At 43.0% G+C, this 14596-nt stretch overlaps 1 protein-coding gene across 6 annotated transcripts in view; it reads right to left on the bottom strand.

The window, feature by feature from the left end:
* Positions 1-13653, bottom strand: part of RMDN1 (regulator of microtubule dynamics 1) — a 30866-nt gene extending 17213 nt beyond the window's left edge. Inside the window, exons 1-2 of one of the 6 annotated variants that reach the window (XM_069600682.1) lie at positions 13397-13574; positions 3015-3117 (exon numbers count right to left, since the gene is read on the bottom strand). Coding sequence is in view for 4 of the 6 variants with exons in the window: in XM_069600678.1 (XP_069456779.1) it covers positions 13397-13525 (129 nt within the window). In the remaining 2 variants the exon portion in view is untranslated. Of the gene's footprint in view, positions 1-2918; positions 3118-13396 lie in introns of all 6 variants that reach the window. The other 5 variants (XM_069600681.1, XM_069600680.1, XM_069600678.1 and 2 more) reach the window with 5 other exon arrangements.
* Positions 13654-14596: the final 943 nt, after the last annotated feature.

Raw genomic sequence — 14596 nt, 5'->3', positions numbered from 1 at the left:
CCCTTCAGTATGTGGGATCTCAGTCCCCGACCAGGGATCGAACCCATGTCCTCGGCACCGGAAGGCGGATCCCTAACCCCTGGACCCCCAGGGATGCCCCCTCATGTCTGATTCATCCAGCCCCCTTTTCTTCAGTACTTGCTGTGTTCTCTCACCCTTGAGACACTCTCCGCTTGGCTCTAAGAACACTACTCTCCTGAATTCACTCCTGTTCAACAGGTGCCCCTTCTCTTTTGCTGGTTCCTCATCTCCAAAACCTCACGGGCCCAGGTGTGTCCTGCTTCGCTCCTCTATTCACATCATTTTGGTTTATGGCTTTAAATGCCATCAACATGCCAAAAACATGCAAATTTAATAAAGCCGAGAGGTCTCCTCCTCACTTCAGAATCATACATGCACCTGCCCAAACGTTTACAGCCACATACCGCCTAGCAGGCGCCTCGAGCACCAGCCTCGCTTTCCCCTTCTTGGGAAATGGCGACTCCATGCTTACAGTTTCTCAAGTTGAAAAAACAAACAAAACTTCCTCACAGCCCAAATCTGAACCATGTTTTAGCTTCTCACAAGTATCTGGAGTAAGAATGAGGAATTCAACATACTACAGTTTGCTAAGTGCTTTATTTACTTTCTTAAGCTTGAATATTCAAGACACCAAATACAACTGGATTCCAAACAAACCAACAGCAGAGCAGTAAAACCGAATCTGACACAGTCACATTCTTTCATTGAATGTTCTGAGTTTACTCACAGTTACCAGAGAGAAGCAAGAGGCTCCGGGACCACAGCAGATGGGGTGGGCGTGTGCCTGCTGATGGCGGTACAGGGAGGAGAGGAGAAATACTAACATTTCCAGTAAGCCCTCAGGTTCAACTACTGTTCTGGCAGGTGTATCACGCAGAAGAAAAGACTGCACCGATTAGTACAGCTTGAGGAAACCATATATGTAGGGTGTCTGGCGCCCCTGCTGATACGATGCTCAGTAAACGACATCCTGGCTTTCTTAGAGGGGAGAAAAAACACTGTTGGGCAGCTGGCATTTCTATTCCTTATTCTACCTTAATGACATGACAGCTGACCAGTGGAACTTTGACATCAGTTTGGTTAAGGTGAAAGAGCTCTCTGCTCACTTCCGGGAAAGTAAACAAAAATCATGTTTCTAGAACTCAAATAGTCAACTGAAAGAATCAGAACTTTGTGACACCTCTGAGATGCTAAGAACTTGCGAGACTGTCTGAGCTAGAATTTGCCATTTCACCTCGAACATTAGGCATTACTCAACACAATGTCTTTCATACAATGAATTCTGAAAAATATGTATTGAAAAAAACGTTGAACAAAAGAAGCCAGCTATCTCTTAGACATGTCTTTTCTTCATTGTTGCTTATACTGTTTTCAAGCCAGAAGGAATTAAAAACTCCAGACCCATCACTAGATGGAAACAATGTTTCACCTTCATCTCCTGCTTTTTTCAAACTTAAGGCCAGCTCCTCCTCCTCCTCCTCTTAAACGCTGGACTTAAATTGTACCCTTTGGTCCTGTCCCAGGAAACAGCACCACCATCCACACTACTGGAGGAGACAGAACCGGGAGAATCATCCTTGACTTCTTCCTTTGAACTCCCTCATTAAAGCTGTCTTTCAGGTACACAGAGTTCACATCATTGACATCCTTTTACGGCATCCACTTATTTCCAATTCCAAGGCTACCACTAAAGTCCAAACCACCACAGCATACTCATCCTCCAGAGGGGATCTTTTATTTAGTTTTCAGCATCCATGCTAGCCTACCTACTCTTGACACTGGACAGTTATTTTTTAATTCAAATCTGAGCTTATGAATTCTCTGTTTAAACATCTTTCAGAGTTCCCTATAACCTTTAGAATAAAATAAATACTTAACATGTCTACAAGGTTTTCAGAATTTAGTTGTGGTAAGCAGCTTTGAAAATGGTCCCCACTGGGTCCTAGTTCAAGATGGCAACCTAGGAGGATGCTAAACACACCTCCCACACAGACACACTAGACCTATCGCTACAGTTAGTAAAGAAAGGAAAGGTTTCTTCCTCTGAAAGAAATGCCCAAACTAGCTGAGTGACTCCTTCCTATCAGGCAAAGGAAGAAAAACCCACTTCAAAACAGGTAGGAAAGACTGAGACAAAATTTTCCCACAAACCACAGTTTTGGTGAGGAGGGAGGCAACTCACAACCCTGACCTTCTCTCTGAGGAATGAAGGGCTTGAACCCCACACTGGGCACCCCAACTTAAAAGACCTATACCTGAGAAGTGAGCGCTCAAAGTACCTGGCTTAGAAAGGCAATGGAGCGCGGGTCTAGGACACGCAGAAGACTCAGCGCACTGAGAAACGGCTCCTAAGGGCTCACTCAAGCTCACCTACCCCCGAGTCCAGCACAGAGGCAGGCAGCCCTTCTGTGGTAGAGTCGTATCGGCTTACATTAAAACTTCAGCCTGAGGAGCAGGCATCTAATTTAACACGTGTCTAGGGGCCTAGAGTAACCACTTCAGAGAACTCAGGGGCCGGGCATGTCACCACACTCTCCCTTGGCCAAGCTGCAGGTAACCAGTATCTCCTCCAAGACCCTGTGCATACTGAAAGGGCCTCCCTGGAGGCTCAGACGGAAAGCGCCTGCCTGCAACGTGAGACCCAGGTTCAATCCCTGGGTCAGAAAGATCCCCTGGAGAAGGCAATGGCCATCCACTCCAGTACTCTTGCCTGGAAAATCCCATGGACAGAGGAGCCTGGTAGGCTACAATGCATGGGTTCGCAAAGAGCTGGACACGACTAAGCGACTTCACTTTCACTGGTGGCTCAGACAGTAAAGGATCTGCCTGCAGTGCAGGGGACCCAAGTTCGATCCCTGGGTCAGGACGATCCCCTGGAGAAGGCAATGACAACCCACTGCAGTGTTCCTGCCTGGAGAATCCCCATGCACAGATGAGTCTGGCGGGCTGCAGTCCCTGGGGTCACAGAGAGTCGGGCCGACTGAGCGACTGACACTTTCACTTGGTGCTCCAGTCTACGCAGCTCCCACCAGGGGACGCTCCTGGTTCTCTTGACTCTGATGGCCAATGAGGCTTACGTTCATGAGTTTCACAGACCTGTAACAAACAGAAAAACAGTTCTACAATGGCTAGCCTCCCTAACCCCCAGGGCACAGCACAGTTAAGTCCTCTATATGTGAACCTTCAAGGAGCAAACTTTCAAAGACGTGAACGTGCACTCTCCTCCTAATCACCTAGGTTAGTTCACGTGTCTAGTGTACACTGTCACCTGCATGCATCCTCTGTAAGTGGCTGTGCTTTTGTGCACTTTACTGTCGAGTACTATACAGAGCACAGTAGTACAGTATCTTTATTTCAGGCCCAGGATGCTGGGAAGCAAGTGTAAAAGTGGCAGTCAAGTAGCTGGTACTGCTAAGAAACAGTAACGACAGAAACAAAGGTGAAAATAATTGAGAGGGGAGCAAGCCGAAAAGATAGGAGACATTGCTTATTCTTAAAACATGAATCATTCCACACGATTTTAAAGCAGCAGCAGGATTCTAAAGAACAAGAACAAGATCACAGAACACACGAGGTCTGCTGTTGATGATGTCAACAGTAACACCAAAGAAGCGCAGAGAGTGATGGGGAAGACGGAGAAACTGCTTGGTTTGTGGATGCAGGCTCAGCATCAGCCTTGAGTCCCACTAAGCTTAACACTGATGCAAGAGAAAGCTAAAACCCTTTATGAAGACTTGAAGCAGAAACACAGCGAAGAATCAGAGGACGCATCTCTTAATGCCAGCCATGGCTGGTTTCATCAGTTCAAGGCTAGAGCCAAATTTCACAACGTAAAATTAAGTGGTGAGGCAGTGAGTGCAGATAGAGTAGCTGCCCAGGAATTTCCTGAAATGCTCTGAGAAATTATTGATGAAGGTACGTATTTACTCAAGCAGGTTTTTAACAAGGATGAGACAAGCCTGTACTTGAGAGGATGCTAGACTGAAGTTATATCAGTATGGAGAAAAAATGATGTCAGGCTATACAGCATCAAAGGTAAGGTGAAGTTGCTCAGTCATGTCTGACTCTTTGGCACCCCATGGACTGTAGCCTACCAGGCTCTTCCATCTGTGGGACTTTCCAGGCAAGAGTACTAGAGTGAGTTGCCATTTCCTTCTCCAGAGGATCTTCCCGACCCAGGGATTGAACCCAGGTCTTGCGCATTGTAGGTGGATGCTTTACCGTCTGAGCCACCAGGGAAGTCTATATATAGCAACAAAGGACAGGCTAACTCTGTTGTGCAGCGGCAATGTTTAGGCGACATGAAGCTGAAGCCTTCCTTAGTTTATCATTCAGAGAGCCCAAGAGCCACAGAAAACATAGCCAAGGGCTCTCTTCCTGTTGCGTGGAAGAGTAACCCCAAAACTTGGGTTACACAGGCCATGTTTCAGGACTTGTTTTTCCACCACTCTATCCTGGAGGTAGAGAAATACTGCTTGGAAAAGGATGCCCCATTCCACAAGGTTTTGCCGCTCAACAATGCTCGATGCCACACCCTATTCATGGACGACTTTCATTCCATGTACTGCATCTGCCACGAAATACTTCATTGCTCATCTAACTCATGTTAAGAGTGACTTTCAAGAAATATTATTCATGTCATACTTTATCGAATCAGGAACAATCTTGTAACAATTTTGGAAGGACTGTAACATTTACAAGGCATTAAAAAACATTGACTTTGCTTGGTGTGAGGTTATGGCCATCACCATGAATGAGGCTTGAAACAAGCACACAGTCTGTTCACAATTTTCTCAGTTTGTTCACAATTTTCTTGGATTTGAGAAAGTGGATGAGGAGTCCAAAGAGGTCTTCAGCAACTTAGTGACCCTCAGCAAGAAGCTGGAACTAGATCTGCAAAAAGGACTTCTTAACTGAACTCATGGCTGTGCAACGTGAGGAGCTTACTAATGATGAGCTGATGGAACTGGAGGCCCAAAGAAAGGATGAAGAGAGACAAGTGAAAGAAGTAACTAAAGAACCAAAGAGATTCATGGTGCAGGAAACGGCAAGGGCATTTTCTTTATTTGAGGAGGCACTGTTAGTTTCTGAGGCACCGGACCTGAGTGCAGAATGGTACACAAAGGTTGCAAGAGCCATCAGAATGCAGTCCAGTGCTATTGTGTCATCTATGATAAGAAGAAAAAGACCTACTACTCAGACAGCACTGGATCGTTTTATCAAGAGGGTGGGTAGAACAGAATCCAGCAAGGAACCAGAACAGCAACATCAACATCAGGTGTGAGTCATATTGCAATTTGCCCTCCATCCCCTCTGCTGATGACCCTTCAGCTCTACTTGGGCTGTTCAGTCACTCAGTCGCAAACCCAAGGACCGCAGCACACCAGGCTTTCCTGTCCTCCACCATCTCCCAGAGCATGCTCAAGTTCATGTCCACTGAGTCAGTGATGGCATCCAAACATCTCGTCCTCTGTCGTCCCCTTCTCCTGCCTTCAATCTTTTCTGCATCAGGGTCTTTTCTAATGAGTCAGCTCTTTGCATAGGCAGTCAAAGTATTGGAGCTTCAGCAGCACTCCTTCCAATGAATATTCAGAATTAATTTCCTTTACGATTGACTGGTTTGAACTCCTTGCAGTCCAAGGGACTTTCAAAGTCTTCTCCAACACCACAGTTCAAAAGCATTAATTCTTTGGCGCTCAGCCTTCTTTATGGTCCAACTCTCACATCCATGCATGACTACTGGAAAAACCATAGCTTTGATTTTACAGACCTCTGTCGGCAAAGTAATGTCTCTGCTTTTTCATACGCTGTCTGGGTTTGTCACATCTTTTCTTCCGAGAAGCAAGTGTCTTTTAATTTCACGGCTACAGTCACCATCTGCGGGGATTCTGCAGCCCCGGAAAACAAAGTCTGTCACTGTTTCCACTGTTTTCCCATCTATTTGCCATGAAGTGATCAAACCAGATGCCATGATCTTCATTTTATTAATGTTGAGTCTTAAGCCAGCTTTTTCACTCTCCTCTTTCACCTCCATCAAGAGGCTCTTTAGTTTCTCTTTGCTTTGCCATAATGGTGGTATTCTCTGCATAGCTGAGGTTATTGATATTTTCTCCCAGCAATCTTGATCCCAGCTTGTGCTTCATCCAGCCCAGCATTTCCCATGTTGTACTCTGAATGTGAGTTAAATAAGCAGGGTGACAATATACAGCCTTGATGTACCTCCTTTCCCAATTTGGAACCATTCTGTTGTTCCATGTCAGGTTCTAACTGTTGCTTCTTGACCTGCACACAAGTTTCTCAGGAGGCAGATAAGGTGGTCTGTTATTTCCATCTCTCTGAGAATTTTCCACAGTCTGATGTGATCCACACAGTCAAAGGCTTTAGTGTAGTCAATGAAGCAGAAGTAGATGTCTTTCTGCAACTCTCTTGCTTTTTCTATGATCCAACGAATGTTGGCCATTCAATCTCTCATTCCTCTGCCTTTCCTAAATCTAGCCTGCACATCTGGAAGTTCTTGGTTCACATACTGTTGAAGCCTGGCTTGACGGATTTGAGCATGACCTTGCTAACATGTGAAATGAGTGCATTTATGCAGCAGTTTGAACATTTTTTGGCATTGCCCTTCTTTAGGACTGGAATGAAAACTGACCTTTTCCAGTCCCGTGGCCACTGCTGATTTTTCCAAATTTGCTGGCATATTGAGTGAAGCATTCTAAAAGCATCATCTTTTAGCATTTGAAATAGCTCAGCTGGAAATCCACCACCTTCACTAGCTTTGTTCACAGCGATGCTTCTTAAGGCCCACTTGACTTCACACTCCACGATGTTTGGCTCTAGGAGAGTGATCACACCATTGTGGTTATCTGTGTAATCAAGAGCTTTTTTGTACAGTTCTTCTGTGTGTTCTTGCCACCTCTTCTTAATATTTTCTGTTCCTATTAGCTCTACTATCGTCTACCTTTCTCCTTCCTCCAGTCAGAAACTCTTCTTGCCTGTTCACTCAATGCCAGCCCCCATATGTCCACTTCGGTACTGTACTACTGTACTTTTCAAAGTAAAATACTATAAGATTACAGATGTTTTATTTTTAACGACTTTTTAAATGTATTATTTGTGTGAAAAGTATTCTAAACCTATTACAGGATAATACTATACAGCCAACACAGTACAAGACTGTGCTAGTTAGATACCTAGGCAAACTTTGTTGGACTTAGGAACAAACTGGACTTATGAATGTTCTCTCAGAATGGAGTTCGCTCATATGTAGAGGATTTACTGTACAGAGAAAACAGACCACACTTCCTTTCTGTGACAGAGGCCTATTAGTTTATCTTCAAAGCTAGGCCTAAGGGGAAGGTTGCTAATTAAACATATATATAAGGACCAGCTGTAATCCTCTCCAATCATAAGACCTCAGAAAAAGACCTTAATAAAATGGAAATCAGGGATTTATCTGACAGTGTACAAAATAAGCCACAAAGATGCTCACTGAGCTCAGGGGAAAAACAGATGAACAACTTCAGAATTTCAACAAAGGAAAAGAAAATGTAAGAAAGCAGCAAACAGAAATCAGAGATCTGAAGACTATAATAACTAAACTGAAAAATACAACAGAGGGTTTCAACAGTAGACTGGAAGAATGGAAGAAGGTATTAGCGAACTCAAAGGCAGGGCAATGGAACTCATCTAATCAGAGAAGCACAAAGGGGAAAACAGGAACACAGAAGAGTGAAGATAACTTAAGCGACTTCAGGGACAACATCAAGCACACCAATCTTTGTATTATAGGTATCCCAGAAGGAGAAGAAGAACATAAAACTTATTTGAATAAATAGTGGCTGAAAACTTCTTTTACCTAGAGAAAAAAACAAGTATCCAGATCCAGGAAACCCAGGCAATTTAAAAAAAAAAAAAAAAGATGAATCCAAAGAGACCCACACCAAGACACATGAAAACGGAAGTGACGCAACAAGCAGGAGGCCTAAAAAGCAGCAAGAGAAAAGCAACCTTTTACACACAAGGGAGTCCCCCACCCTGCCCCGCAAGAGTTACCAGCAGGTACTTCAGCAGAAACTACAGGCCAAAGGGAGATAGGCAGACAGATTATACTCAAAATGCTGAAGGGAAAAACTGCCAAATAAGAACACTCTACCTAGAAAGTTGCCCTTTAGAATTGAGGCAGAGATTCAGTTTTCCAGACAAGCAAAACTTAAAGAAGTTTATCATCACTAGAATGGTCTCACAAGAAACCTTAAAGGGACTTAATTTCAAATGAAAAAATGCTGACGAATAACAAGAAAACACATGAAAGTATAAATCTCACATATACGAAAATTCGGAAACTCTAATGTCATAAAGATGGGGAGTTAATTGCTTATAAAGCTAGTATGAAATTTAAAAGACAAAAGTAGTAACAGTAAGTACAATAATTTGTTAACAAACACAAAAGATAAAAAGAAATATATTGTGATACCAAAAACATAAAACGTGGGAGCAGGGAGCACCAAAACTTACAGCTTTAGAAACCATTCAAACCTAAGCTACTATCAACTTAAAATAGGCTGTTAAAGCTCTAAAATGTTTTACGTAAGCTTTATGGTAACCACAAAGCAAAAACCTATAGGAGATACACCAAAGAGAAAGATAAAGGAATATAAGCCTTCTATTTCAAAAAATAAATCACAAAGGAAGACAACAAAAGAAAAAGAAACAAAGGAATTACAAACAACTAAAAAAAATTTAAGAAAATGGCAATAAATAAGAGTTAGTCACTGAGTCACATCTGATTCTTTACAATCCCATAGACTGTAGCAAGCCATGTTATTGGAATTCGGCCCATGGGACTCTCCAGGCAAGCACTCTGGAGTGGGTTACCATTTCCTTCTCCAGGGGATCCTCCCAACACACAGATCAAACCCAGGTCTCGTGCATTGCAGGCAGATTCTTTACTGTCTGAACCATGCACGTATGAATGCTAAGTCACTTCAGTCATGCCCAACTCTGTGTGACCGTATGGACCGCAGCCTGCCAGACTCCTTGGTCAATGAGGATTCTGCAAGCAAGAATACTGGAGTGGGTTGCCATGCCCTCCTCCAGAGGATCTTCCTGACCCAGGGATCAAACCCATATCTCTAACATCTCCTGCATTGGCAGGCAGGTTCTTTACCACTAGAGCCACATGGGAAGCCCGTCTGAGCCACAGCTATCAATAATTAGTTTAAAATTAAATAGACCAAATTCCCCAATCAAAAGACAGAGAGTGGATGAATAGATTGTTAGGAATTTTTTTTAAAAAAAACCTTGTGAATTTTTTATTTTTGGCTTCAGAAGCAGCAGAGCAGACCTCTGACCTGCTTCTGACCTGCCTGGACACTGCTCCGATTCCATGCTTGCCTGCAAGCACAGTAAGTTAGGCAGCACTTTAGATAAGAAAGGGAGTGGGTCTTGGAATTCTTGAATTCAAGGAGGCCTGGCCAACCCTCTGGGCTCTAACAAAATCCTAAGACTCACAAAGTGAAACAAACAGCATTGTAAAAGTTTAAAAAAAAAAAAAAAAGTTGCATTATTCCCTGCAAACTGATGATCACCAATACAACAGAAGTACAAAGTGCCATAAGAGATCACTATGAAAAATTACACACCAACAATTTGAATCTAGAAAAAATAGATCAATTCCTACTAGCAAACAACTTGTCAAGGCTGTATCATAAAAAAAATTTTTTTGAACAGACTATTTAAGACAATTGAGTCAGTAATCAAAAGCCTCTCAACAAAAAACAGCCTAGGACTAGATGGATTCACTGGTGAATTCTATCATTTAAGGAATGAATACCAATCCTTCTCAAATTCTTTCAAAAGTTGAAAAGGAAAAACTGCCAAACTCTTTTTATGAGGCTAGCATTACCATAATACCAAAGACAGACAAGAACATTAAAAAACAAAAAAGTACAAGCCAATATTCCTGATGAACATAGATGCAAGAATCTTCAACAAAATTAGGAAACGAAATTCAACAATACCTTAAAAGAATCATAAGCCAAGATCAAGTTGGATTTATTTTAAGGATACAAGAAAGGTAACATCTGCAAATCAATCTGATACACCACATTAACAAAATGAATGCCAAAAACTGTATGATCATCAATAGATGCAGAAAAAGCATTTGACAAAATACAGTGTCTACTTAAGATAAAATTCTGAATAAAGTGGGCACAGAGGGAATGTACTTCAACATAATAAAAGCCATAAATGACAAGATCATAGTCAACATTACAGTGCATCGTTAAGTCAGAAGTTTTTCCTCTAACATGAGAACCAAGACAAGGATACCCTCTCTTGCCACTTTTATTCAGTATAGTATTGAAAATTTCAGCCAGAACAATTAGGCAAGAAAGAAAAAAAAAAAGAAATAAAACTATCAGTATCTGCAGATGACATAATAGTACACACAGAAAACCCTAAAGACTCCATCAAAAAACCATTAGAAATAACATATACATTCAGTAAAGTTGTAGCATACAAAATCAATATACAAGAATATACTGTTTTTATATACTAATAACAAACTACCAAAAAGAGAAATTAAGAAAACAATCCCATTTATGATTACAGCAAAGAGAATAATACCTAGGAATAATAAATTTAACCAAGCGGGTGAAAGACCTGTACACTGAAAACTATAAGACTGATGAAAGAAACTTGAGAGAGTGTAATGGAAAGACATTCCACGTTCATGGTTTAGAGGAATTAATATCATTAAAAGGCCCATACCACCCAAAGCAATCTGCAGGTTTAATAAAATCCCTATCAAAATTCCAATGGTGTTTTTCACAGAAATAGAGCAAACAATCCTAAAATTTGTATGAATTACAAAAAATCCCAAATAGCCAAAACAATCTAGAGAAAAAAAAAGAGCAAATCGAAGGCATCATGCTTCCTGATTTCAAACTAAATTAGTGATCAAACTAGTATGGTATTCACATAAAAAATAGACACATAGACCAATGAAACAGAATTGAGAGCCTGGAAATAACCCCATGCATACGTTGCCAGTTAATTACTGTCAAGGATATATAATGGGGAAAGGACAGTCTCCATGGTGTTGGGAAAACTGGACAACCACATGCAAAAGAATGAAACTGGACCACTTCCTTACTCTATACACAGAAATGAGCTCAAAATGAATTAAAGACTTCATGTTAAGACCTGAAACCATGAAACTCCTAGAAAGAAACATAAAGATAAGCTCCATGACACTGATTTTGGCTATGACTGAATGTGACACCAAAAACAAAGACAACAAAAGCAAAAAAAAGTAAGTGGGATTTCATCAAACTAAAAAAATTTCTGCACAGCAAAGGAAGCAATGAACAAAATGAAATGGCAACCTAGTGAAAGTGAAAAAAATATGTGCAAATCATATATCTGATGGGGGGTTAGTAACTAAAATATATTAAGAACTGATAAAATGCAACAGTAAAACAAAATAAAAAATCATCCATTTTTTAAAAAATGAGCAGAGGATCTGAAGAGACATTTTTCCAAAGATTTACAGACAGCCAACAGGTACATGAAAAGGTATTCAACATCACTAATCACCGGGGGGGAAGCAGATTAAGACCATAATGAAATCTCACCTCACACCTGTTAGAATGGCCATTATAAAAAAGACATGATATAGCCGTTCTTAATTCATAAAGTGCATGGAAACATTTCAGTAAACAAATCAGGTAATGTTTAACACATAATGCCTGGCTACAGTAATGGTTCAACGAATGTTAGCTGTTATTATCTAAACTATGATCATTTCACTAAAATGGAATCTTTAACTCACCAAAGCTCTAATTTGGAAACTTGAGGCTAATCTCATACTTAATACTCCTCCTGATGAAAGTGAAAGCGGAGAGTGAGAAGAGTGAAAAGTTGGCTTAAAGCTCAACATTCAGAAAACTAAGATCATGGCATCTGGTCCCATCACTTCATGGCAAATAGATGGGGAAACCATGGAAACAGTGGCTGAGTTAATTTTTCTGGGCTCCAAAATCACTGCAGATGGTGACTGCAGCCATGAAATTAAAAGACGCTTACTCCTTGGAAGGAAAGTTATGACCAACCTAGAAAGCATAGTAAAAAGCAGACATTACTTTGTCAACCAAGGTCTGTCTAGTCAAGGCTATGGTTTTTCCAGTGGTCATGTATGGATGTAAGAGTTGGACTATAGAGAAAGCTGAGCGCGGAAGAATTGCTGCTTTTGAACTGTGGTGTTGGAGAAGACACTTGGACTGCAAGGAGATCCAACCATTCCATCCTAAAGGAGATCAGTCCTGGGTGTTCACTGGAAGGACTGATGTTGAAGCTGAAGCTCCAATATTTCAGCCACCTGATGCGAAGAGCTGACTCACTGTTAAAGACCCTGATGCTGGGAAAGATTGAGGGCAGGAGAAGGGGACAATGGAGGATGGGATGGTTGGATGGCATCATCAACTCAATGGCTATGGATTTGGGTGGACTCTGGGAGTTGGTGATGGACAGGGAGGCCTCGCATGCTGTGGTTCATGGGGTCGCAAAGAGAAGGCCATGACAGAGCGACTGAACTGAATACTCCTCCCATTCCTCTGTTCACATCATGAAACATCAACCCATGTGGCTATAAGCTCTTCCAAGGAAAGGGATCTATCCTTACGGTCATTCATCCCTCCCTCACCCCAGAACTCTGAACATACCAGGCAATCAAAAATGTGTATTTAAAATAACGAAGCCTCTAGTTCCAAACGATACATACCCAAAACGCAACCTCACCCTTCCATCCTGTTTCAGAGATTATACAAACCAAGACCAGTCTAACAGAAATGCCAAAACTGGGATGACAATCCATCCCAACATCCTTCCTTAACATTATGCAGATGAAGCGAGAAACTCGAAAATAATTTTTTAAAACCTACATAGCAAAAAAGTCTGAGTCGCAGGAATTTTCAGAATCACACCGCAAGCTTTCCCAGGTCCGACAGACTGACAGCCTCAGGAGCCGTCACCGTATCGGGCCATCACTGAAAGGGAAAAGCATCTCACGGCGGGCAAGGTCTTTCTCCCCACTGTCCCCCCGGTATTCACACAGGAGACAGGCAGGAGCAGGTTCTCCCGGGCCCTCGCTCCTCCTCCGACCCCGGTTTTCAGCGAGGAAAGCACGCTTGCCCAAATGGGAGGACCTACATCCCTCGCGGTCACAGGAATGCTCCAGGCGCACGGCCCTGAGATCCATCCTCAGCTCCCCACACACCCTAAGGCGACGCGGAGCCCCCAGGCCTCAAGAAGGAAGGCGCCGCCGGAGAACGGTCGCTGGGGGAGGAAAGCGGGAGAGCTGGGGCGGCGAAGGTACCTCAGAGGCGCCGAGTCGCCAAGGAACGCGCTGCCCCCGGCTGCCGGCAGCACCTGCCGGAAGTCGAAGTCCCCGGGCCGCGCTACATCCCACAGGGAGAAGGCGCCACGGGCGCGCGGCTAGCGCCATGTTGTTTAACTCGCAGGGCTGACCTTTAACCTCTTCCGCCGCAAGGAGCGGGGCGGAGCTAAAGGCGTTTCGCCTCTCCAGAGGGAGTCGCCCTGCCCACTTCCGGTTTCACGCCTGCTTCCGGTTCCGCGCGGCATCTGCCGGCGCACTGCGTCCGCGGGCGGGAAATGCCCAATTGGACGGGACGTAGTAGTTTCTCGCCCGTGCGCGCGCTGGGGTGCGGCCCGGAAGATAGTGCCTTTCTGGCTGCAGACTTCTACCCATCCTAGGAATCTGTCTTGGCTTTGGCACAAGGGCAGATCAGCATTCCATAGTTTATGTATGCAAATAAAAAACGATTTTTAAAAAAACATCTCTGCTGCCTCCAGAGGTGGGAAGAATGCTGGTACTGGAGGGTCCGTTAAGAAAATAAGTGCTTAGGAGGATTAAACTGTTCTATGTAAAGGAAAGAATGGAGGAGGAGGATGTCAGAGAGAAGCCAGAGACAAAGAATGACCAGCCTAGGGACTTCCCTGGTGGTCCGGTGGCTAAGACTCCATACTTCCAACTTAGGGGGCCTGGGTTCCATCCCTGATCAGGGAACTGATCCCACATGTTGCAACTAAGAGTCCACAATCTGCACCTAACAAGGGGCTTAGCCGAATAAACAATGCCCAGCCCACACTGATCCAGTAAGAAGGACTAGAGAGAGGAAGCCTTTGGGCAGAAGGTTAATGGCTGTTGTATGCTTTGGATTGTATGGTATGAAACCCCTGGCTTCCCTCAAAATATTCAGTACTGTGGGCCTTGCTTCTCACTGGACCACATTTCTTTTGGAGGGAAAGAAGAGGTTTTGAACCTACTTCAGAGTTGATGTGAGAGAAAATACAGGCTGAAAACCTAGTATATGGATCATATATATAGCGACTGAACTGAACTGATGAAAAAATTTTATGGGCAATAAGGAAAGATAGTTACAGGTTGTGTTTTGTTTTTTTTTTTTTTTAAATAAGGTTACACTTATATAGGACTCTTAATACTACGTAGTGAATTAACACACACTTTCATTTCATTAGTCTTCCCTGGTGGCTC

This window comes from Ovis canadensis, chromosome 9 (genome assembly GCF_042477335.2).
Source record: "Ovis canadensis isolate MfBH-ARS-UI-01 breed Bighorn chromosome 9, ARS-UI_OviCan_v2, whole genome shotgun sequence".
Classification (NCBI taxonomy): Eukaryota; Metazoa; Chordata; class Mammalia; order Artiodactyla; family Bovidae; genus Ovis; species Ovis canadensis.
Note: the sequence above shows the minus strand (reverse complement) of the source record. Positions and strands in the feature narration are given on the sequence as shown.